Source organism: Xiphophorus hellerii, chromosome 9 (assembly GCF_003331165.1).
Source record: "Xiphophorus hellerii strain 12219 chromosome 9, Xiphophorus_hellerii-4.1, whole genome shotgun sequence".
In the NCBI taxonomy this organism is placed as follows: Eukaryota; Metazoa; Chordata; class Actinopteri; order Cyprinodontiformes; family Poeciliidae; genus Xiphophorus; species Xiphophorus hellerii.
In genome coordinates, this window is record NC_045680.1 from 32,807,727 (window position 1) to 32,831,468 (window position 23,742).

A 23,742-nucleotide genomic window follows, 5' to 3' on the forward strand; every position below is an offset into this window, starting at 1 on the left:
ACGCTGCAGCTAGCATAGCCTGTTGTGAATGCTAATGCTAGGTAGCATAGCAACTGATGACGGAGGATAAACAATATTTATGTAACTAAGTTGTTTAGCAGCACTTTTATGAAAATGATTGACAGCACTAAGCCCCGCCTCCCTGCTCTGATTGATCATTTCTGGTGCGTTTCTTCAGATGGTAAAAGCTCAGGAAGGAGATCGATCTGTTCACAGATCATCATGTTAAACTGCTACGACTTGATGACAGTTTAAACAAATACGTAAAAAAACCTTTTAGAAAAGTTAAACGGATAAAAATATATTACAAAAACAAACGACAAACTGGAAAAAGTTACAAACTGCAGCTTTAAAGTTAAAAAGGAATCTTTCCTGTCCACTGTCGCCACAAAGTCACTGAGCCGTACAGCGGATAATTTAGTAATCGATTATTGTGACGAATTACCAATTAATCACAATAAAATCTGCAGACTTTTCATTTCACCACTGAAAATTATTTTAGACAATTTTATTAACAGAAAGATGAAAATAAAACAATTAAACTCATTTTTAAATAAGACAATAAGCATTTTTTAACTAACATGCAGTAACAGCCTCTCAGTGAAAACTGAATCATTTTCAGTGAAGGATCAATGCAGTGCAGAGCCGATATATCGGCTAACTGATTAATAATTAGCTTCTTTCTTTAATTACAAAATCAGGGACCAAAAAGTGGACTGGATGTTAAACATGAGTTCAGTAGAAAAACAGAAATATTTGTGAATAATGTTCTGTTTTTAGGATGAAACTCTCAGGATTCCCAGAACGGGAAAAGGGGAATTCCTCGTCTTCCTTCTCCAGCCGGTTTCTGTAAACCGAATTACAGCAACAATCCCAGCGTGCGTTTTCTCATCAGGAAATACTTGGTGCGTTTTACTTTCGGTTTTGACTCCTGGAGTTCCTGGGAAGGATTCGAACGGCTGAGTGTAAAGATACGAAAGGCTTCTGGACGACAGACAAACCCAGATCTGATCAGGATGAAGTTTTTCCTTCCACTTTCCTGGAACGTTTCCCAGACGGAGGCCTGCTGGTGATTTTTGTTTTTATATTCTGAAACTTCTTACAGATGAAACCAGAAGTTTACATACACAGAATAAAAGGAAACGTGGACATCTGTCCCTCTCTGTCTGAACATAAATCAGATAAAACTCATTTTGTTTCAGGTCAGTTAGAAGCAGCAAAATTATTTCTCTTTGCTAAATGCCAGAAAAATTAGTGAGAACATTTTTTAGTTTTTTTTTAAACTTTCTTTGAATTCAGAAGATAATATTCATCTCATCAGTATCAATCAGATATAATCAAGTTTATTTATAAGAAACATTTCAGTAACAAGCAGCTCAAAGTGCTTTTAAAACACAAAAATAGACAGTAATAAAAATAAAACGTTATATTTTGATATTTTTATCATGTTTCTTTGATTCGGTTACAGCAGGCAGTGAGGTGTGTTCAAGGTGTCTCTGTTAATTTGAGTTTCCATGGAAACTTGAACAGGCATTTTTATGTTCGTAAGCTTAATAATCACAGGGTTTATTTTGGTTATAATGTTACATAATGTCTGAATGATCTGAAGTTCACTGAATATTATCACTGGTTACTGTGACGTTTCTAAGTGTAATTTTTATTTTAACCAATCAGAAGTTTCTAAAGCGATGACATCATCATGATCTTTGTGTCTTTTTCTTAAACTTCTGGTTTCATCGTTGGATGTTGTGATGCTCTTTCAGATATTTTATCTTTCTATGTTCTTACATTTTGTGTCTCATTGCTCAGCCTCAGACTTAGTGGCAGCGTTTCCTCGTCTCAGCAGCAGCTCTGGCGGTTAGTGAAGCTAAAGTTTCCCGATGCAGAGAAAACCCTCGGCTCCCCTGATCAACACGCTTAGAGAAGAGCTGGAAGGATTTCAGAGACCAAACATCACAGGAAACAGAAACGACGTCGGACAAAAAACAAACACGGAGACATTCAGCAGACGAGTCAGAGCGGCGAGGCGTTCCCTCCGCCTGCAGCTTCCGGAGGATCAGATGCACCGATCACGGCCTGTACGGCCGGCACCGATTTCTGGCTTCCAACCTGCCCGTTCTGACGAGTATAAAACTCAACAGGCTACAGGTTCTTTGGTAGAAACGATAGTTTCACGTAAAGACGGACAGAAAACATTGATAAGTATAAAAATATGATTGAAAAAATGTTTGCAACTCATTTCCAACCTTTAAGCTTTAAGGTTCTACCTGAATTCATCATATTTTCAGATCTGTTGATATTTATTATGCAGCTCTCACACAGTTTTTGCTGTTTTCACACATAAATAATTTTATATTTATCGTTTTTGCATTAAATCCGAATTCTTATGATAAGAAACTTTTCACTTGATAAATTCGTTTCACTAGTTTCCGGTCAGGCTGCAAAATATCAACAAAATATTCCATAATGTTGATTTAAAAAATTAATACATTTCATTGTTTCCAATTAAAGCAACAAAGTTTACATTTTTTACCAGATTAACATTTTAAGCTGCATTCTTTGTGATTTGTGCTGCAGCCTTTAGTTTTGAGTCCAAATAAAATTTAAGTTTAGCAACTTTGATGATTAATTGGATAAAATAAATTGCCAATATTTTATACCACACTAGAAAAGCAAAAATCCAAATGAATTCCTCTTACATAATAATATTTTTGTTATTTATCTCATCATTTGTATCAAAGGATGAATCTTTGCTAAATAAATATTTCTAACGTTTGCATGTAAAAGTTCAGTCCTTTCTGCTCGGTGATATTTTGTTTTTATTAATAATTGGACGGTTAATGTGTTTAAATAGGAGATTTTTCTTTCTTTTAACAGAATTTGAACCAGGAGAAGCTAAAAATGCAGCTTCAGTTCTGGATAGAAAATATTTGAATATTTTTCATCTTGATAAATATTAATATTTTTTAAACAGTTTTGGCTCAATTACAGCTTTAAGTGAGTTTCTCTTTCAGTGTTTTATGGTCTGAATTCTCCAGTTAACCAATTAATAAATTATGGCAACGATTACCCAATTTATGCATCAAAGCATCTTTTTTAAAGTTTGATCAGATTTTTATGGATTTTGAATCTGATTGGTGCATCTCCAGTCGCTGCAGCGCGGGAACGCGTCGTCATGTGATCAGAACGGACCAATCACACGGACAGAAGAGTTGGGAAGCAAAAACAACCAATCAGAGCAAAGGGGCGGGGCAAAGCTGCTGCTGTGTCGGAGGACTTACAGGTATGGAGCGGCTCAGGTAACGTCCTGAGGGGCCCTTCATGGCGCTGGAGGGCCCGTGGCCCCTGAAGGCACTGACGTCCTGATGCTGCGGCCTCATATAACCCTTGACCGCAGGGGGCGCCGCGGAGCCGCCGTACAAGGTACTGTTGTTGTTGACCTCGTGCTGCGCGCCGCGAGGCCCGCCGCTGTAGCCGGGCGAAGGGGCGGAGGGGGCGGGGCTTACAGAGAGAGAGGAGGAAGAGGAGGGAGGAAAAGAGGAGAAGGGAGTCTTCTCGTCCTCCTCGGCGTCGGCGGCGTAGAGATCTCCGAGGGAGCTGGCCAAGCGCGAGCCGAAGGCTGAGCTGAGGTCAGCAGATACAAAACATCAACAGGCAGGTCATGTGACACAAACACACCTGACAGGAGACAACGAGGGGTGCTGCTCATGACCTCTGACCCCACGAGAATCAGTCAGTTCAGGAAACCAACGTTCCTACGGATGTTATAGTCACCGCCAGCAGGTGGTGCTGCTGCTTCACTTACTGGAGTTTAACCTGAATTTCTACCAAATGTTTTTTCTTAAACCAAACTAGCTAACGGCAGTCGACTAGGAAAAGGTTTGGAGTTAAAAAATATCCAGACACTCATAACATTCAGTTTTTGTTTCAACAGATTTCCTGCTTGAAGATTCTGGTTCTTATGATTCTCCTTTCAAAAATCGATTCAAAAATCTAGCAACTTAAAAAAGTTGACGAGCAACAAATCTAGCAACAGTTTTTAAAAAGCAACATGTAAGAAATCTGGAGACGATAAAAACTGACGAGCAAAAAACACCAAACTGAGGGATTTTTTTAAAAACCCACATAAATCTAGCGAGTTTAAAAAAAAAAAATTTTAATTGACGAGCTAATTTAAAGAAGCGATGATGGAAAACTCTGTAAACGTTACAGTTTTGTTCCCTCAGAGTGTCTGAGGGAGAAAGTTTCATTTCAACCCGGCCGACAGTCATGAACGCTAACCGAGCCGCACCGCTGCAACCAATAGGAAAATTCAGCAGCCACTGATTCACCACAGGAGGGCAGCACTGAGACAGTTTGGGTAAAATATTGCAGAACAAATTTACACTAAAAGGTGAAAATTTGCACAGAAACATAAAAACAGAACGAACACTTTATAGTTCATCTGCAATAAAACGTTGATTTGGGGTTTAGCTGCTCTTTAAATTTAAAACCGTTTAAATGACTTCCTGTTCACAGAGATCAGCAGGAAGAGAAGAAGTAGATGATGATGAGCAGCAGGATGTAACAAACAGGACGAGGTGAAAGGAGGAGAATGAGGAAGAGGAGCGGAGGAGTAAACGTGATGAAGAGCAGCAGGAAGTTCTGACCTTCGGATGTTTGACATCGGCGATAACGAGTTCCTCCCGATCCTCTTGGCAGCAGGAGAAGTAGAGGATGCTGGGAGTTTGGAGGGCTTGTGGATGGAGGCGGGACTTTGACTGCTCCCTTTTGATAACCTGAAAGCAAATAAAACATAAAATGATGATCAATACTTGTATGTATTATTGATTCCACCAACCAGACCCATCAGGTGACAGTCGTACCGGAGCGGCGGTGAGCTGGAGCGGTGGCGGGTCTTTGGCTCCTCAAATCTGCAACAAAACAGAACCGTCAGTTTACAAAACCACCGATAATTATTACTGGATGGATCAGCGCCTGTTAGCCGCTACAGCTAGCGACGCGCTACAGCTAGCGATGTGCTACAGCTAGCGACGCGCTCCTGCAGGCGCCATCACTACGCATCGAGTCACTTCCATCAAACCAGGCTGCTCTGACGCAGGATGACCCAAATCGACTTTATTTCTATAAAATATTATTTAAGTTGAAAATGTTTTGATGCATAAAATGTGTTTATAAATCTGTAAACAGTTTGGTTTCTGTCCAGATGCAAGAGAGGACTAAAGGAATTTATCTTTTATATTGGTCAATAATTTTACAGCATTAATTCAAATTGAACAAACTACGGCTCTTACATTTTATAAAATATTTTATTGTACTTGATAATTGTTATGAATATCTCAACATTTTACAAACAAATGAGGCACAGAGACCAGTTCCTGTCCTGACTTGTGCAATGTGACGCTGGTGGACCTGGATGGCTGTCGTAAAGCTGACGATGTGATTGTGAATGTGTGCGATAAATAGCGCGACGTCCAATCCAGTGATACACGTCGACGCAGAAAGGATTTAATCTAAAAGCAGCTTAACGAGCCCCAGCCTGGGGTCAAAGTTCAGTCCTGTACCTCAGAGCTCCTCCGCTCACAGATGGGCGAGGGTGGCGGCGGCTCTTCAGGGCTCGCAGTTTGTCGCCCTGCGTCAGACCCGAACCGTCTGTAATGTCACCCTGGAGGAGAAAACAAGCGCTCCTGTGAGGCGACGGGTTACACAGGAAACGGGCGGAGAACAGAAAACAAAACTATAATAAAAATGATTTTGTTAGAGAAGTTCTGGAGTTCTCCTGTTTACTGATTCTGTTTACCAACAAAGACCTGAATATTTCTGTAGATAAGCTGCAATATTCACTGTTTCTGCTAGAAAGGCACCTATCCAATATCAATATCTGTATCGATCACGAAATTGAAAACAGTTCAGGCCTGATCTGTAAGGGCGGATCTATCCAATCTATTTCACTGAGTGGCATCACACTGTCATTTATTTACATCATCTTTAAAACTCCTAACTGAACCGTTTGAAGGTTTGTTGCAGTTTATCAACCTGCTGTTTGCTTCTAATTTCACTGACTGAACAAATTAAAGTTGTTTCTACATGTTTGACCGAACTGGTGAAGCTGTTGGTGGGTTTAACTGAGCTGTACTGGTGCAGAGTTATCAGATAAACTTGTAATTCAATAAATTTATATCTGCGTTTTAAAATAGAAACATTTTAATTCAGCTGGTTTTCTGTAGTTGATCGGCTGATACCAAACCTCAGAAAGTCGATGGGTGCATCGCTAGTTTCTGAACATTTCCGACAAAATATTCTGCAGATATCGTTTTGGAGGATTTTGGCTCACCTGCATCATGCCTGATTAAAATCACAATCGGATCTGGCATGAAAACTGTGATTTTATTTTAGAGCCGTACCGCCCAGCCCTGCTCTCTGCAGCCTGAACTCCAGCAGCGCCGAGCGCGTTAGCCCAGAGTGAGCGTAGCATCTTCTGGGTTAGCAACAGAAGTTAGCTGGTGTTGAAGACGAACGTCGTCCAGACCAACGGCATCCGGCCAAACGACCATAAATTTGAACAATGGATTAAAACAAAACAAAGCTGGCTAGTTAGCTGGTGTATGTTAGCAGCTACTTACCAGTAGCCTCAACTGCCTCGAGTCACAAAGTTCAATGAGGATGTCTGAGGGTGACTGAAACTTTTGCCTGACAGAAAAGTCCTGCGAGGAGAAAAACCTACATAAAGTATAAATAGTCCTGCTACGACAAAGACCTGGGAATAAGCGACTGAAGAACAACTTTTATGTGTTTTAAAGGAAATTTAAGACATTTTAAGGCTTTTATTTTAGAAAGCTGAACTTAAGACTTTTTAAGGACATCCTGGATGCAAGATGCAACACAAAGTGTTTATGTTACAAACCCTTTGTGTTGACTTTTACTTAAAAACTGCCTTAAAAAATGTATCTAGCTTGGCTAAATTTTCAGTTTCTATTGTTTTTTCTAAAGGGCCCCAGAAGAAATTAACTCTTTAAAAAACAGTTTTGGCCTAATCACCGCTCTCAATATGAACCTTTTTTGAGTCTGTATACTCCAGTTAACAATTAATTGATTACTCAATTAGTTGATGATCATTTCAATAAATCGATTAATCACGTTTAATCCGATTAATCGTTTCAGGCCCAACATGGCGGGTCTGGAGCGATGCATCAAAGATGAACCAAAACACTAAAGGTTTAAGTTTTCCGCTGAGAGTCGATGGAACGGTGCGGTTTGTGTGTCTAACCTCCTGCAGATGGTCGGCGCTCGCCGATCGGAGGAAGTTGGCGTTGTGGGCGGAGCTTAGCGACAGCTCGTCCAGGCCGTTGATGAGATGCGCCGTCTGGTCCTCCGTTCTTCCCTTCAGAGTGTGCGGGCTTTGCAGCCACAGAGACGCCTGCTTGCTGTGGACACAGATCACATCTTCACTCAGGATGAGGTTTAAGAGAGACGACCTTGCGACGTTTTAATTAAAACGTACATTTATTTAATAAGTTCTGACGCAGTGAACGCTCCGATCCACTGGTGAAACTGAGCTTAACCAGATTTATCAGATAAATTTATACATTTATGTCTGTTTTAAGTAAATTCAGCTGATTTCTTCTGTCGATATTAAACCTCAGATATCGGGATCGGTGGTGAAAAAATGGATCAGTGCATCGCTAGTTTCAAGCCAAACTTCAGTCCTCCAGAAACAGACTGGACACCTGCAACTGGTCCTGAAACCAGGGTCAAAGGTCACAGTGATCGGCCGGACAGGACAGAGCGAACGATCTGATTTCTGTTCGGAGTTTGCCGACACATTCTTCCTCTTATTGCTGCTTCCTGTCTCTGTTCAGGGTTTTCATATCTGGAGGAAATTCTGTTGCGGAACACAAACCGGACCTCAGGTTCTGATGCTTGCTGATGGAGGTTCTGGCTTCCCGTGATGAGGCGGGAATGTTATGCTAGCGACGCTGGCGACTGCAATCAGGAGGTGAAACAATGTGATGCCGATAAGCTCTGTTCGTCTTCCTGATCTCACTTCTGCTCCTTACTTTGTTTTATCACCTTCATGTGAAAAACGCTGAGTCTCGTCAGCCAGGATGATGAATGTTTTCCTTTTTTAAGGTTTTATTGGCTCTAGTTGCCTTTATTTGACAATATATTGACAGGAAAGTGGGTAATTAGAGAAGGAGGAAGAAGAAGGAAAGGTCTCCAGGCCGGGAATCGAACCTGCGACGGCTGCATTGTGCTGAACCCCTGCGCCACCTCAGCACCCCAGGATGATAAACTTTATCATTAACGAGATTTAAAAGAGGAAGAGTCCATCTTCCCTCCTCATCAGGTTTTGCTCCAGTTCTCAACGCCTGTTTTACATTTTGATCCATCTAAAACCAGTTAACAAGTTTGTCTTTGGATCTAACTGGGTTTGTGTGTGTAAACTGGAGAAAATGAATGGAACCGTTCACAAAGAAATAATGGATAAAAGAGGAAATGTTTCGTCACCAGTTTGGCATTTAAAACTAATCAGTAATCATTGATACTGAAAAGCTGCAGCTGTTTGTGCAGAGCACACCCAGACTGCAGCTCCTCCATTCTGGACTCAAATAAAGATCCCATCAGATCTGAGTTTTCTCTGTAAATCTTCTGTTTTCTGGTCAGAAAATCCAGGAATTATTTCAAAGCTGTGCAGCAGAAATGAGACGATAAACTGAACCAGAACTCATAAATAAAAGGAATTATGATGTTTCTGTAAACAAAATTGTCCTTCAAAATAAGGGCTGGTTGAGACCGAAGCAGACTGCAGACTGTTATCACCCAGTTTCTGGCAGGAAGAGAGAAACAATAAATCTTGAGCTCATTTTAATTTATCGTGTGATGAATTGATTTATTCCTCATTGAGACATAAATATGAACCATATTGATGCTAAATCTGCATGATTCTCATTCTTTTTGTGCATTTTGTCTCCTGGAAGCTGAAACTGAACCACCAGAGACCAGAGGCAGAACCACAAACCAGCAGAGACTCACTCTTCCAGGAAGTTCTGCTGCGGCCCGATGACAGAACCGGGCCTGCAGATCCGGGTCCAGGCGATGGCCTCGGCGGCAGTGAAGCGGTAGTGTTTCATCAGGTAGCAGCCAATCAGAGTGCCCGTTCTGCCCAGACCAGCTGGCGGAGAAAAACAGAAACAGCAGCAACAAATCTGAGCAGTTTGGATCAGAACCGTCAGAACCGAGCTGTAGATCATCACCCCAACAGAAAGACACTGCTTCATCACAGCCGTCATGTATGTGACCCGTTTCAGAGCAAACGCGGTTTAATGTCAAACAGAACCAGAGTCAAAAACAAGGAGAGGTTTTTAAATTCATGAAGCTTCTTAATCCATCCTGGACCTTCAGCTCCTGGTTTTAAATATCAAATTAACTGAGGTCACATCTGTTTGGGTTGAATTTCTCTTCCAGCTCACCTAAACAGAACCCGTGTGACAACACGAAGTAGGCCATGACAGGCTGCTGCAGGTTTCACAACTCAAATTTAAAACTTTTTAAAACCTTTTTGAGACATTATGAATTAATTTAAGGCTTATCTCCATAGAAATGTATAAACTTTGTCCGACCAAGTGGTGATAAATTCACACTTATCTGTAACAGACACAGAAAGGCTAGTTAGCCAGTTAGCAACGGTATGCTAGCAGCTAGTTAGCGGTAGCCTCAACCGCCTTTCAGAACGCAATGAAGACGTCTGAGGGCGACTCAAACTTTTCCGGACAGAAAATTTAAGACTTGTGATTAAAGTATTTAAGGGCAATTTGCTTTTTAAAATGAATTTAAAACGTTTTAAGGATCTAGTCACTCTGTAAAGATCTCAAAAAGCCTCCCAGCCCCGATCAACCAAGAAACGATGAGAAACGACGTCACTGACATCTGGATGTTTGGAAAGGATCCAAAGTCATTTCTGAGAATCATCCAGATATGAAGCAAACATGGAGCCGTAAAAGAGAAACAGACACCAAAATGACTCAACAACAATATTATGGTTTATCGCAATAACTTCTGGAACAATTTACCGTCCAGCAAAGTTTGTCAGAGTGTTTCTGCGAGGAAGGCCAGCAGTTGACAACAATTAGCTTATTTTAGCCCAACACACCTGACCCCCACAGGGAGAAACTCTGTTTCCACCAGGGAAAACAGGAATCTGCTTTTATTCATCCATTTGGTACAAACAACAGAATATGACAATAAAAAATATATACAGGAATGATTGTTTTGACCCAAACTGGAAATTAAACATTAACAGGTCACCAATGGCACCATGAAGGTTATTAATGAGCTAAAATGGTCACTAATCAGGAAGTTAAGGCCATTAAATGAGGTCAACAATGTTATTAATGCGACCAAAAAGGTCACCAATGGGGCCCATAAAGTTATTACTGGGCCAAAAACTTACCAAGCGCTAGCTAAAAGAAACCATGTGCCATTTGTTTCTACTTCCTGCCTCAGTGTCCATGCTGAACAACGGCCCAAAACCACTCAGTCGTATTATTTCTGTTCATCCTCACTGGAAAGCTCAGCTAAAATCAGAACATAAGAACATTTTTTACCTCTGTCCTCATCCTAGAAACCTTTCCCAGGTGCAGCCCGCCCCCTGCTGGCTACTCTGGGAACCAGCATTCCCAGTAAGGGGCCTACCCTTGCAGTGGACGGCCACGGCTCCTTGCGCGTTCTCACAGACGTGCAGGAAGCGGCGTACGATGGTGTCGTTGGGCGTGCTGCCGTCGATGAAGAAGAGGTCGTAGTGGTCGAAGCCGGCGTTGGTGAAGCGCTTTCCGTCGTAGATCTTCTTGTTCAGGCGGATGATGGTGGTCACGCCGTACTTCCTGAAGTAGGGGAAGTAAGCCTCGGGCGCGTGCAGAGGGTAACCTGCAGGGGGCAGAGCGTCGTTCCAACATATCGTCTGTCATTACGACTTTCTGAAATCATCTGGAAAACTTCAGCTGGGAGGTGCAGGAGTGGAAAATTTACTTTTCTCACTAATTCACCGTCTCTGGAAGCTTTGGAATCTGAGCTAGAACAAACTCAGGAATGTACTTGTGCAACACGAGAGCGAGGTTAACCTGATCCAACAAAGGGAGGGAACATAAACACTGCCATGCATCCTGGGAAAATCTATACTGTTTAAACTAGGAAAGGTTTTTATAAAATAAAAAAAAAACAGCTGCTGAAAACCAGAGTGAAAACTGATGAACAAAAGCAGTTTGTAACCTGTCAGTGAAATGTAATGTTTTCTTGTGTTTTTCATGAATTATGCAAAGAAAACAGTTTGAATTTGTTCACGCACCGTTTTCTATCCTGGATTTGGGATGCGGTCCGCTGAAGGCCAGAAACTTTCCCGGGACGATCCAGTTCAGGTCTCCGTTCTCCACGCGCTGCAGACACAGAGACGAGCCGACAACGCAGAGAGTTTACACGATTTCAGGCAGAGAAATATAAAACTGTGACTAGTTTAACTCAGGCTTGATTTAATTTAGTCCTGCTAAGGTGAAACTACTCCGGTTCTCCAGAAGAGGGCACCACAGTCCACGTTTCTGAGTTTCTCTCATTCAGGTGCAGAAAACTTCATTAACTATCAGAGTATCGGAAATTATACTCTAGTAAAAAAGTATTTGGTAAAAAATCTACTCAAGTACTGAGTACCTGATCAAATTATCAATCATTTAATATTTAAAAATGACATAATCAGACAATTCATCAAATTATAAAATTAAGGAGAAACTTTGGTATTTTAAGGACCAAGATGACAATAATTCATATAAGCAACAAAAAATAACAAAATCAGGCAAAAGAAACATTTTCCAAATCTGTTTCTTTCGATATAAAAACTTCAGAAACTTTAATAAAAACTTAAATAAAAACTGTTTCTGGTGAAGTTTTGGTTAAAACACGTTTGATTTTCATTCAGTGGGTAGAAAATCCAGAAGTTTTACTCAAGTAAAAGTAAAAAGTACAGCGTAAAAATACTCCTAAAAGTAATTTTTTTCAAAAATGTTACTCTAGTAAATGTAACTAGTTACTACCCAACTCTGGTAACACTATTTATTTAACGACTGACATAACACGAAGGGGTCTTTACATTTATGACTGATATGAAGTGTTTTTCCGTAAATAATGAAACTTTTAATGCAACTTTGAATTAAGAGGTTCATTATTTACCAAATGAAACTTTATGAAACAGTTGTATACATTCACGGAGACTCCTTCTTGTTTATGGTGGAGTTATGTCAGTCTTATGCACCTTCAAATTAAATGTTCCCAGAGCTGCGTTAACCTGTTTTCAAACCATTAAAGCAGTGACTGGTCTTACTGGTTTTACCTCGTAATGTTCGTATTCGTCCACATCAAACGTCTCAAAGTCAAAGAAGCCGTGCTGCAAAGCCTGGAAGACGATGAAAACAGTTTGTTTTTGTTAACTACATGATAAATTCAGATTCATTTCCTACGCTAAAGGTTACAGACGGGTCATTTCCTCACTGCGGCGTTTGATCCTGATGATTAAAACCGTTAAACAAGGACTTACTTCATCAATATGCAGACATACGGCAGCAGCAGTAAGAGCTGATTTATTCTCCAGAATGTGAAAAGGCAGCAGACAGAAATGTGACGCAGACCGACCTGCAGCAGGTCAAGGTGAGTCAACACCTGATCCACAGATGGACCAATTAATCCGACCAAACGCAGAAAAATGAAACCCGTCATGCAGATCCATGTCATCTCCCACTGGACTGTTTGGACTGCAGTTGGGCTTTACAGGCAACGATGCTAACATGCTAAAGGTCAGAGGTTATAGAAAGCGCCGATGGGAAAGAAAATGAACTTTGCTTCTTTCTGTTCTGTCAGAACGAACGGTGCCAGCTGTTTGCTGGTTCAACCTCTGGTCACGGCGTTTGGGTCTGGCAGGCAGAATTAATGAGTCCAGTTTTCAACCGTTTGCAGAATCATCGTTGTTCTTTCCTCCTTTTTTTGGAGGTCAGATTAATGAAACCAGTGGTTTCCAAAGTCAGGATTCAAAGGCCGGTATCCTGCAGCCGTTCACTCCAGCTCTGTTTAATCTGATTTAATCCGACTCCAGTCCGTTTGGTTAGAAAGTCCGGTTTGTTTGGGGAGGATCTCTGGTCCTCCAAACCTCGGTCCGGGTTCAGTTGAAGTGAACTCTGGTTCTGGGCATTCTGGGTAAATACAACCAAAGCTAACATGTTAGCCTAGCGTTAGCAGGAGAAATGGCTCATGGTTTTTAGTCAAAGACTAAAGAGAAATCCTCCAACCGCTAAAATCTGTCGCCTCCATTTTAGTTTCCATTTTGTAAAGCAGGAAGTTGTGAGAAATCGAAAACAAAAACTGCTCCTTCACCCGGTTCAGTGATAAAACATCTTCTGATGCTTTTAGATTGTTTGCAAGCAGATAATGAAGAATCACATTTAAAAACAATATTTCAATAAACGTGTAAAACATATGAGAGTTAAGTACTGATATATAATCAGTGGGAAACAGGTGAAAGTAAAGATCTTTGGGTCGATGCCTTTGACCAGCATGACTGGTGATCGATATCCCACATGGTGAAGTCAAGATTGAAGAAAAACAAAAACAGGTGAAGTTCTTCAGAAATCCTGAATTATTGATCAACCAGAACGATTTGAAGGTGGCAGGAAGTGAAAGAGCAGCAGCCAGATTTAAAGTCTTTTCTCTGCAGTGGTTATCTGCCACGTCTGCAGCCCCAGATCCCAGTATGTAATCACGCTCCACAACGGATTATTCACACTTCTGACCGATTAGCTGCCGGCCTCTGATTTGCTGCCGTTCAGCGGCTCTTCGACACGCCGAGTCGTTATGCAACAATACTGTGTAGCTGAGAGTTTCCCAGAATGCCTCCTGTTTCCAACTGCTTCCCGTTTCCTCTGGAGTCAAACGCTCAGACTGCTTCCCGTTTCTGACCGCTTCCTGTTCCTGACTGCTTCCCGTTTCCTCTGGAGTCCATCACTCACACTGCTTCCTGTTTCCTCTGGAGTCAAACGCTCAGACTGCTTCCTGTTTCCTCTGGAGTCAAACGCTCAGACTGCTTCCTGTTTCCTCTGGAGTCAAACGCTAAGACTGCTTCCTGTTTCCTCTGGAGTCAAACGCTAAGACTGCTTCCCGTTTCTGACAGCTTCCTGTTTCCGATCGCTTCCTGTTTCCTCTGGAGTCATTTGTTGGATCTCTGCTCAACAATGTCTGATCTCACAGTATAAACGTTTCTGGCGGCCTCTGATCTCACCTTCCTGATTCCCTGCAGACAGTCCAGCACTGTGAGGTTGTAGGTGCAATTTCCAAAAGAGGCGTCCCTGCAGAGACACAAAACGCCAGTAAAGATACAGACGAGTTGATTTTAGCAAAATAAAAACATGTCAGCGGTTGCTAACGGCGACGACTCAATCAGTCTGTTGGATCCTCACTTCCTGTCAAACCTCATGTTGACTTTACAACCTTAGACTGAGACTTCCTGCGGAGCTGAGGGAACGACCTGAATCAGGAAGCTTCATGCTAAATGAAAGAAATCAAACCAAATTAATCCAGTTTATCGGAGAGATGAAGGAAAACTGATCACATCTGTTTCTGCAGATCATTATGTGGCTTTGCATCAGGAAAAATCCCAAAAGGCTAGTTAGCATGGGTACATTAGCAGCTAGTTAGCATTAGCCTAAACCACTTCAAGCCAGAGACTGTAATGAAGATGTCTGCATGCGACCCAAATGTTTGCCTGACAGAAAATTGTGTGAGTAATAAAAACTCAACATGAAATTAAAAAGTCCTGCTATGACACAATGTAAGACCTGGGATTAACATATTTAAGGCCAACTTACATTTTTAAGTGAATTTAAGACATTTTAATGCCTTAACTTTAGATCCATTTATTTCTGGACTCCCTGTTAAAGAAGAGCTGATTGGACGGGTTTTAAAGTCCAGAACCTGCTGCCAGTTTTAGAGAAACTTTCTTTAAGCAGTGGAACCAGAAGAAGTCTCAATCTGTCAACAAGACGAGGATTTTTATCCATCACATGCATCCAATTCTTAAATTTTATGTCAGAAATGTTTACTGTAATAAAGCTTTCAATTGTTTGTAAACAACTTGGGAAAACAGATATTCTCCTAAGGAAGGAGAAACAGAACTTTCTCACTCAGAAAACTCCAGATTTGGTTGTTTTTTGGGTTCCTATTTGAGGAAAAACTTCCTTAAAACTAATTTTACGTCACTAATAGGATCTGGGGGTTCAGGAAGCCTGACGGTCATTTTCTGTGCGGTCAGTGAAGGCCTCGCTCGGTGGGCGTGGCCTGTCTGCATCATGTTTAATCCATCAGAGCTCCTCTTGAGGCCGACAGAACAACAAAGTCTTCCTCCTTTCAGCGGCTCCGCTGTTATGTAACCGCGCAGTGTGTTGATGGCAACAAAAAGCCCTTTATCTCTCACACACACACACACACACACACACACACACACACAGGCTGTGCTCCTCTGTTTGGGTCAGCAGTGGCAGAAGCTTGAACTCCAGTTCTTCCAGTCAGAACCGTTTACTGGTGGAACTGGACTGAGTTTCCTGCTCCAGCTTTTATCAGAAGATCCTTCCAGGACAGGAAGTCTGATGATGTCATCGGCTTGAAAAGTGAATCTGAGGGTAAATATTTCCTCTGCTGCTGCCAGCTGAGCGTCGGCCATCAGAGCTCACATGTTTAGGCTGGACTCTGGTTCTGGTTCTGGGCAGCATGAAGACATTCCTGACTGCTTTGTTTCTGTTTTTAGATTAAATAATTGTTTTAAACTTTTGGGTTTTTACTGTCAGACGCTGCAGAAACAAGCAGCCAGAAGGAAACTGGAGCTGGAACATTTCCGCTCTTTAAGGGAGATCGGACCCGATAAACTCACCAAAAAGCTTTAAGAAAACCTTTAAATCCTCACGACATGCAGCAGGAATCACTTCCTCCCTCTCAAGTTCCCTCGTTTGGTCAACTTTTAAAGTTCAGTTCAGGTTCTATATAATCAGCTGAACCAGAACAACTAAACAATCTCCTCTGAATCCTGCAAATATCCTGCGACCATCAACTCCTCCTGTTAATAAACGCCAGCAGATTAACCATAAATCTCTCTAGAACAACAGAAGGTGCTTAAAACCGAATTTTAGTGCAACTGGGGGAGGAAAAGTTAACAATGTTTCACCACGTTATTTAAATGTTTTACAGACAAACATCCAGAACCTGCAGAGATTCTGATGGACCTAAAGGTTTGTCAGGACATCATTTGGTTTTATTGGGATAAAAATAAATGTTTCCACTAAAAATCTATTGCAGTGGTATTTATTTTGTGGCAACTTGCTGTAAGGCTGCGACAACAAACTCATAAAAAACTATCAAAGAAAAACAAACTAAGAACAAGTTACAGACGATTAAATATGCAAATTAACAGAAAACAATAAATGAATTTAGTTAGATTTTCTAAAAGACATCCATATTCATCAAAAATCTAATTATTATGATAACAACAGTAAAACTATAAAACCGACACACATTATACCTGAAATATAATCCTGAGTAAGGCTGCAACTAACAACTATTTTATTAATCGATTATTCTGACGATTAATCGGATAAAACAATCAGAACATTTTATAGATTTTTAATTTAACCTCAAACTTTTTAAAACATTATTAGAAATACATTAAACAAATAATTAAATCCCTTTTTTAACTAAGAAAATAAACATTTTATTGCCTAAAATGTAAAACCGTAGCGTTTCCTTTAGTGAATATAACAGGTAAGTGTGTGTGTGTGTGTGTGACGGTGACTCACCTGAAGGGCAGGTAGGCGGCGTTGGAGCCGGAGATCAGCGCTCTGAAGGCTTCCTCTGGAGTCTTCTTCAGGTAAATCACCTGCAGGAAGGAAAACATGGTGACACAAACCCAGAAAAGGAAATAAAGCGGCTCTGCTGCGTTTCCATGCAACTGTCTAATGTCATATTTAGGAAATAGATTTGCTCATGGAAACACAACAAGTTGGAAAAGTTTACATTTTGTGATAAAAGTTTTGGAGCCAGGATGAGGTGGAATTTTTTTTATTTCATAAAACTGCAATAAAAACCATTTTTTAGCATCATAAGAGTCACATGATCAACAACCGGATGTTACTACTGGAGGAAATGACAAAGAAGAAGAAGATGATGGAGCAGATTGTTTAGTAATGACTTATTGTGTAAACAATCTTATTCCCATTATGTTTCTTATTTAAAGGAAATAGTTGTTTTTGTTTTCACCTTAGCGTTCGCCGGTCATGACAGCAAAACTTTGCTGGACGATAAATTGTCCCAGAAGTTATTGCGATAAAATGATAATATTGTTGTTTTGAGACGCTAATAATGAAGAACAAACACATTCTCAAACTTTAAATTCTAATGAACATTTAACTCTGGCACTATGAGACAATTTAAATATCCAAAATAAACAAAACGACAAAAACAACAAATAAAACCAATTATGGAAACAAAACTGTCCTTCAAAATAAGAGCCAGTTGAGACCAAAACACCAGAGTGAAAACTTTTATCATCCAGTTTTTGGGAGAACAAGAGAAAAGAGGAAAACATGCGATTACTTGATTTATTGCTGATTGACAAAGTTTTGCACATTTTAATGGGAACATTTCTGATTATCTGAACTTCGACGTCGTCTTAGAGAAAAGCAGGAGGAACGCTGGAAACTGTTCTGCATCAGAAAATATGAAAAACTCTTATTGTTGCGGTTCTGGCTGGGTCCGACCCGGTCTGATTGTGTCGGAGCCAGAAGCTGCTCCGTGAACACAATCACCTTTTGTTTCAGCGCCATCAAATATTCAACGTGCGAAACGCAGCAGGAGAGAGTGTGTGCTTCTACCGTCCCACCTGCAGAGTTCTGGACCAGAACCAGAACCAGCTGGGTTTCTGGTTCTGGACTGGGACTACAGAACTAGAAGATCCTGAACAACGAAGATCCAACAAAACCAGAACTAAATGGAAATCAGAACGGCTCATTTAAAGTAGAAATGTTGGGTTGAACGTTGAATAAAGATCAGCCTCAATCCTGTCCCAATAAATCAATAAATTAATTAATCACATGATCAATTAAAAGAAGCTCAGTCGTTCAATTTATGGTTTTTAAATCTTTTTACCAAAAACTGGATGTTTAAATCTTCAGTGTGGTGTTTTGGTCTCAACCAGCTTCTTTTTTTTTTAAGGATAATTTTTGACTTCATGATTCATTTGATTTGTTGTTTCTGTTGTTTGGATATTTTAAATGTCTTCTCATTAAATGTTCATCAGAATTTAAAATTTATTGATGTTTGAGAATGTGTTCTTGCATTTTTATCATTATATTACTTGAAACCCTCAAAGTGTTTTTTTCTCCTGTTTTTAAAGTGACGGTGGGATGTGCTGAGAGTCGGACTCACGGCGTAGCCGCCGATCAGCACGGCGGCGTTGGCGCGCTTCCTCTGGTCGAAGCTGGTGTAGTGAACGATTCGCTTCCTGGTCAGCGTGAACGACTGCACAGAAACACAAACACAGTTACTCATCGTTTCCCTTCATTCAAACAGAAGCCGAGCGTTTTCTGTGCGTTATGAACGTGTGAACTGATGACTGAATTAAAGCCGGTCGGGTCAAACTGCAGCGGCTGAATCAGAGGAAACGGCGAGCTGCAGATTCTCTCAGCCGACTGTTAAACCGTCAGCTGCCTCCGTTTTCTCATTAGAGGCTCCGTGATGAACCGGCTGGACCCGGATCCGCCCAGCAGCACCAGCAGGAGAGCTCATTAGATCCCAAATGACAATTTAACATTATGAACTGTAGAGCAGCAGTAATGCTGGTTCCAGGATTCTTCTTGGTAATAAAATTCTGAAAAGTGTGGCAAGCATTTGTATTCAGCCACCAAAGAGTGAACACTTTAAGGTTTTATTGTTTTTTTACTTTTTATTTTTGTGTTTTTATGATGTAAAGCACTCTGACCTGCCTTGTTGCTGAAATAAACAAAGAAATTTGATTTATTTATTATATTTTATTACGTTGGAAAATAAGTGCTTTCTTTCATTTAAATTATTTTCTACAAACTTCCTGTGGAAAAAAATGTATCCTGATTTTGTAAATATTTTTCTTTGTTTTTAAACCCAAAAACAGAAACAAAACGGTACTTTTTATGAAATGACCACGAATCAGATTATTAAAAATGTCAAAGTTGTGTTTTTACTAAACGTTATGCAACATTTGTGGCTCTAAATTAGTTTTTATTTTCAGCTCTTTAAAAGTTCAGAGCAGTGAGTGACATCAGCACCCAGTGAATCTGACTGGTTTAAATGGGAACCAGCTGCAGGTGAACCCAGATCCTCCGTCAGCTTGTGATGAAACATGATCCGACTTGGAGAAAGTCAGGCCGATCCGGACCGTCCGGTCGCCTGAGGAATCCGGGCGCCATGGCAACCAACACAAACACAGAGGAAGCGCGTTTAACAGTGTCTCAGCGGGAGGTTGTGTCACGCTCGGATCGCTCCCCGCCGCATTCAGGACATTCCTGCAGAGGGAGGATCAGCGGCAGAGAAACTCACCTTCAGCTTCTTGTTGAGCTTGCAGCAGTATCGGTACAGCATGGCCAGGTTCAGCGGCCCGAAGTCTGTGTAGAAACTGGGCAGAAACATGAGAGAAACAGCATGAAGCAACGCCGAGGGCCGCAGACAGGAAACAGGAAGTAACGCTGAGAATCCCCACCGCAGGTCCAGAAATACTTCCTGCGTGTGGGAAAGTTTCAGAGCGATCTAAATATCCAGCAGGTCGCTCCAAACTGACCTGGAACGTCTGGCGGAAAAATGCTTTTTACTGAAAAAAGCTGAAAAATATTAAAATATTCTTTTTGTTTACATTTATTCTCACACAGCTTGGAAGCTGCATGATGTCATAATAACTCAGTTAATCACATGATAAAGAAAGGCAGTTTTGTTTCCAAATCCATTTTATTTAAAGTTCCAGTTTTGCTTTTTTTTCATCTTGTTTTATCGTTTTTGTTCTGGATGTTTCAAATATATTGTTTTCTTTACAACATTAAGGTTTAGTGGCATTAGGGAGGTTAAACCTGCATCAATACTGTCGTTTAACACAGAGGTGTCCAACGTGCGGCCTGGGGCCATTTGCGGCCCACGGAATGATTTTGGGCGGCCCTTGATCACAGTTCAGGAACAACCTAAATTAAAAAAATAAACAATTAAAAAGAAAAAATACTAAACATTTTGTGGCTGCCAGACTTCTTCCAACTTGACATTTTTGTCCAAAAGGTTTAGACGCCACTGGTTTAACACAAAGTTTGTTATCATGACTTTTCTAGCTGCAAGGAATCTGAAACCCATTTTCTCAGGATCAAACTAATTAATTTTCAATGTTTTTATTTGATTAAAAGACCCGAAGCAGCAAGAACAGATAAACAGAGACTGAATCACCAGATATTAAACAAAACCCCAACAGAGAAATAAATCTGGACGTGAAATCACTTAACCTCAAACTTTAGGCTTCTGATAAACAAAGAAATCAAACTGATTCATTCAGTCATAACGAGTCAGAAGCTCAACATTTCATCACTTTCACTTGTTAAACAGGAGCAGCGAGACAGAAGAAGAAAGTTGGTTCATGTAAAAGAAAACTGTCTTTTTTAACCTTTAAAGTGTCTCAAATATCACAAATAAAACATGTATTTAAGTTTTTGGGTCAAAACTTCCATCTTTTCTCTGGTCACCCAATGATCTGTAGCCGTGGTATAAATGAGTGAAAGCAGTTTGAAGTCAAACTTACTTCTCGTAGACAAACTCGTCGTCGGTGCAGAAGTAGTGGGTGTTGACGGTGCTTTTGGGTTTGCTGCGTAACGTGGCGAAGTACAGACGGTCTGCAGGGAAACATTAATAATAAATATTACAGTTAAACCAGATGATACAGGTTATGATTCCAGTACTCAGATGAGATTCAGAGGAATAAACGTCGGATCAGTGGGAGATTCTTGGTCATTTCATTATCACAGCAGCTCTTGATCTTCACATAAATTATATTTTTAAAACGTTTCAGACTCTATAAGCAGCAGAACGACCTTTTTCACACAACTTGTTTTCTTCCTGATGAGTCGACAGATTGGCAAAACAAAGCTGATCAGGAGAAACATGATAACAGCAGCAAGACTCCAAAGTTTTATTATTCAATACGTCCAGAAAACCAGACTGTCCTTTGGTCACATCTCAGCCACCAACCATAAAACATCCATTAAAGGCTTTCAGAGTTCAGCCAACAGGCCAAATAAGCACAAGTTGATTTTTCCTCGTTAATATTTGAAGTTAAATCAAACCTAACTTCAGTTTTATGTCAGTTAAAATTGCCAAAATTATTTCTATTTCCTAAACGTAAACGATTGACTTGTCAGACGTTACTTGTGGTGTCCCACAGGGATCAATGTTCAGTCCGTTATTTTGTTTAATTTAATATTTTTTCTGCATCGAATAAACAGCAACTCATGCAGAGCAGAAACAGAATAATTAAAATCTGAATCAAACCAAATTCATGATATTTAGAAATCTAAAACAACCAGTGGATAAAAAAATCCACCCAATGATTGAAAACAACAATATGAAGACACATTTCTGCAATAAACATGACAAACTGCTGGAAAACTGAAATAAGACCAACATGTCAGATATTTGGGGGAGAAAATTGGTTGTAATTTGGTTTGAATCTTGCATTTTTCTGTGACATGAAATATTTGTTGCTATTACAAAATGTTGCAGTTTATTACTGAAATATTTGTGTTTAAGTTTCATCTGGGACTGAAATGATTTAGGAAAATTAAAAAAAAAGATTTAGAGGATTTTATTCTTACATTGTTGTTTTTTAAAACCTATGTTCAAAACAAAACAATTTACTAAACTTTAATTAAAATGCTATTTAATTTGAATGAATGAATTATTAAATCCTACATCTGTAGAAACAATACAAAGATAATTAAATCTGATAGTTACATTTTCAATTACTATTTTTCAACAAACTCCTTTACATTCCTCCACCAGCATTCTTGAGTCCCAGTAAACCACCTGGGTTGGATCAACTGGGATATTTGCTGTCCATTACATCAAACCAGTGACTTTGGTTCAGACCACATTTCCCACACGCCTCTAACTGGCTGTGAACACTTCCTGTAATCATCATGACTAAGCTGCAGCCTGAGAGACGGGAAAGATCAGCTCAAGTAAAAACAACTCACAGCTCCAAAATTAGACAAATTAAATGTCCACCAGAGGCTCCTCCCCCACTGAGGAGCTACAGCTAAAGAACTTCAAACATTTTGATTCAAAAATAGAAAAAAAGAATAGAAATAAATTCAGGTTTAATCATAAAAATATTGTTTTAAGAGACAATATTCAATCTTTGATGTTTTCCATAGCTACCAGTGTTGACACTTTATGGGGAAAAAATTAAATACTTTATACTTTTCTAACTGCTGAGCCTTTTGGAAATTAAAATAATACAGTAAATACTGTATATAGTCATTGGAAATACTTTACCCAGTTCTGACATCTATATTACCTGCTGTAGGATGTATGTCTAAATCAAAATTTTTGATTTGGAAAAAATTTTTCTGTCTGGACTTATTGTTTTTTAATCAGATTATTTATTAGAATTAAATATATATAAATATATCTTTGTCTTTAAAATATCAATATTGGGGCATAATTATATTTGTAAAGCTTAAATCAGATGTTCTGATAAGTTAGTCTTTTAACAAAATACTTAATTCTTCTGTCTTGAATAATTGCCTTGACATTAATCTTTTACTTATATATGTTAAAGTACTGCTTTAGTATTATCCTCACCTCTGGTAGATTCAATACAAAAATAACAATCTGTTTTGAAATTTAAAAATAATTGTAAATAAAGAATATAATTTGTGTAATGTAATGAAAGTTATAAAATAAATTTTACTTTAAAAGTTTGAGAGGAATAGTCCAAACTAATTAAATGTGAGCTTTAAAAGGTTGTAAAAAAAAAAAAAAGGTTATAAAGTGAGTTTCTTAAATTCAAGTATTATATTTTAATGTTTATTGATGACCTAGTCTTGTGGCGTTTAGTTTTTAACGTCATATTTCTTAAAATTACCTTTGATCATCTCTGCCGCTCCCTGCGGCTCGCGTTCCTCAGCCATCCGGAACAGGGTAGACAGGACCGGGGAGCGATTCACACCTCCACGGTCATGAGTCAAGTCTAATTCCTGCACTCGTTCTGCTCCTGCCGAGAGCTCCAGAAAGGGTCCGTCTAACTCCTGGGCGGCTTCAGAAAGTTTTCAAACTGCTAGCAGCTCTAGCCGTTGAGGGGCTAGCAGCGAACCGCACACAGCGTGCTTAAAAAGTTTTAAAACTTCCTCCTCAGCTTCCCATCGGTCACTGTAGCTTCCTCTCGTTCACTGCGAACTTATTCCCATTGTTTCTCGTCTTTTGTTTCTCCCCCTTTACCCGATAATATGCCCGGATTAGCATATTAGCATGTTAAAGCTCCGCAAGCTTGGCGAGAGTCTGAAACTCTGATTGACCAAATCCCTCCTTAAGATACGTTGCCATAACAACGATAGCCGCGCTACGGGATACCGCAGCCAATCAGCGTACAGAACACTTTGTGCCGCGTTC

General features: G+C 40.0%; 1 protein-coding gene and 1 long non-coding RNA gene across 5 annotated transcripts in view; one reads left to right on the top strand and one right to left on the bottom strand.

Annotated features, from left to right (window-relative positions):
- Positions 1–3,633, top strand: part of LOC116725447 (uncharacterized) — a 19,304-nt gene extending 15,671 nt beyond the window's left edge. Inside the window, exon 3 of the long non-coding RNA XR_004340404.1 lies at positions 3,619–3,633. This is a non-coding gene — a long non-coding RNA (uncharacterized LOC116725447). The remainder of the gene's footprint in view (positions 1–3,618) is intronic.
- LOC116725443 (dual specificity protein phosphatase CDC14AB-like) overlaps positions 1–23,656 on the bottom strand; it is a 25,046-nt gene extending 1,390 nt beyond the window's left edge. The window contains exons 1-17 of one of the 4 annotated variants that reach the window (XM_032571498.1): positions 23,219–23,656; positions 20,876–20,966; positions 19,645–19,720; positions 18,499–18,591; positions 16,872–16,951; positions 14,309–14,375; positions 12,374–12,436; positions 11,342–11,429; positions 10,693–10,923; positions 9,034–9,172; positions 7,268–7,424; positions 6,624–6,704; positions 5,565–5,665; positions 4,866–4,913; positions 4,650–4,778; positions 3,282–3,624; positions 1,789–1,928 (exon numbers count right to left, since the gene is read on the bottom strand). In XM_032571498.1, coding sequence (XP_032427389.1) covers positions 1,818–1,928; positions 3,282–3,624; positions 4,650–4,778; positions 4,866–4,913; positions 5,565–5,665; positions 6,624–6,704; positions 7,268–7,424; positions 9,034–9,172; positions 10,693–10,923; positions 11,342–11,429; positions 12,374–12,436; positions 14,309–14,375; positions 16,872–16,951; positions 18,499–18,591; positions 19,645–19,720; positions 20,876–20,966; positions 23,219–23,264 — 1,944 coding nt within the window. In that variant the 5' untranslated portion in view covers positions 23,265–23,656 and the 3' untranslated portion in view covers positions 1,789–1,817. The remainder of the gene's footprint in view (positions 1–1,788; positions 1,929–3,281; positions 3,625–4,649; positions 4,779–4,865; positions 4,914–5,564; positions 5,666–6,623; positions 6,705–7,267; positions 7,425–9,033; positions 9,173–10,692; positions 10,924–11,341; positions 11,430–12,373; positions 12,437–14,308; positions 14,376–16,871; positions 16,952–18,498; positions 18,592–19,644; positions 19,721–20,875; positions 20,967–23,218) is intronic. The other 3 variants (XM_032571500.1, XM_032571499.1, XM_032571501.1) reach the window with 3 other exon arrangements.
- Between the last annotated feature and the right edge of the window lie 86 nt (positions 23,657–23,742).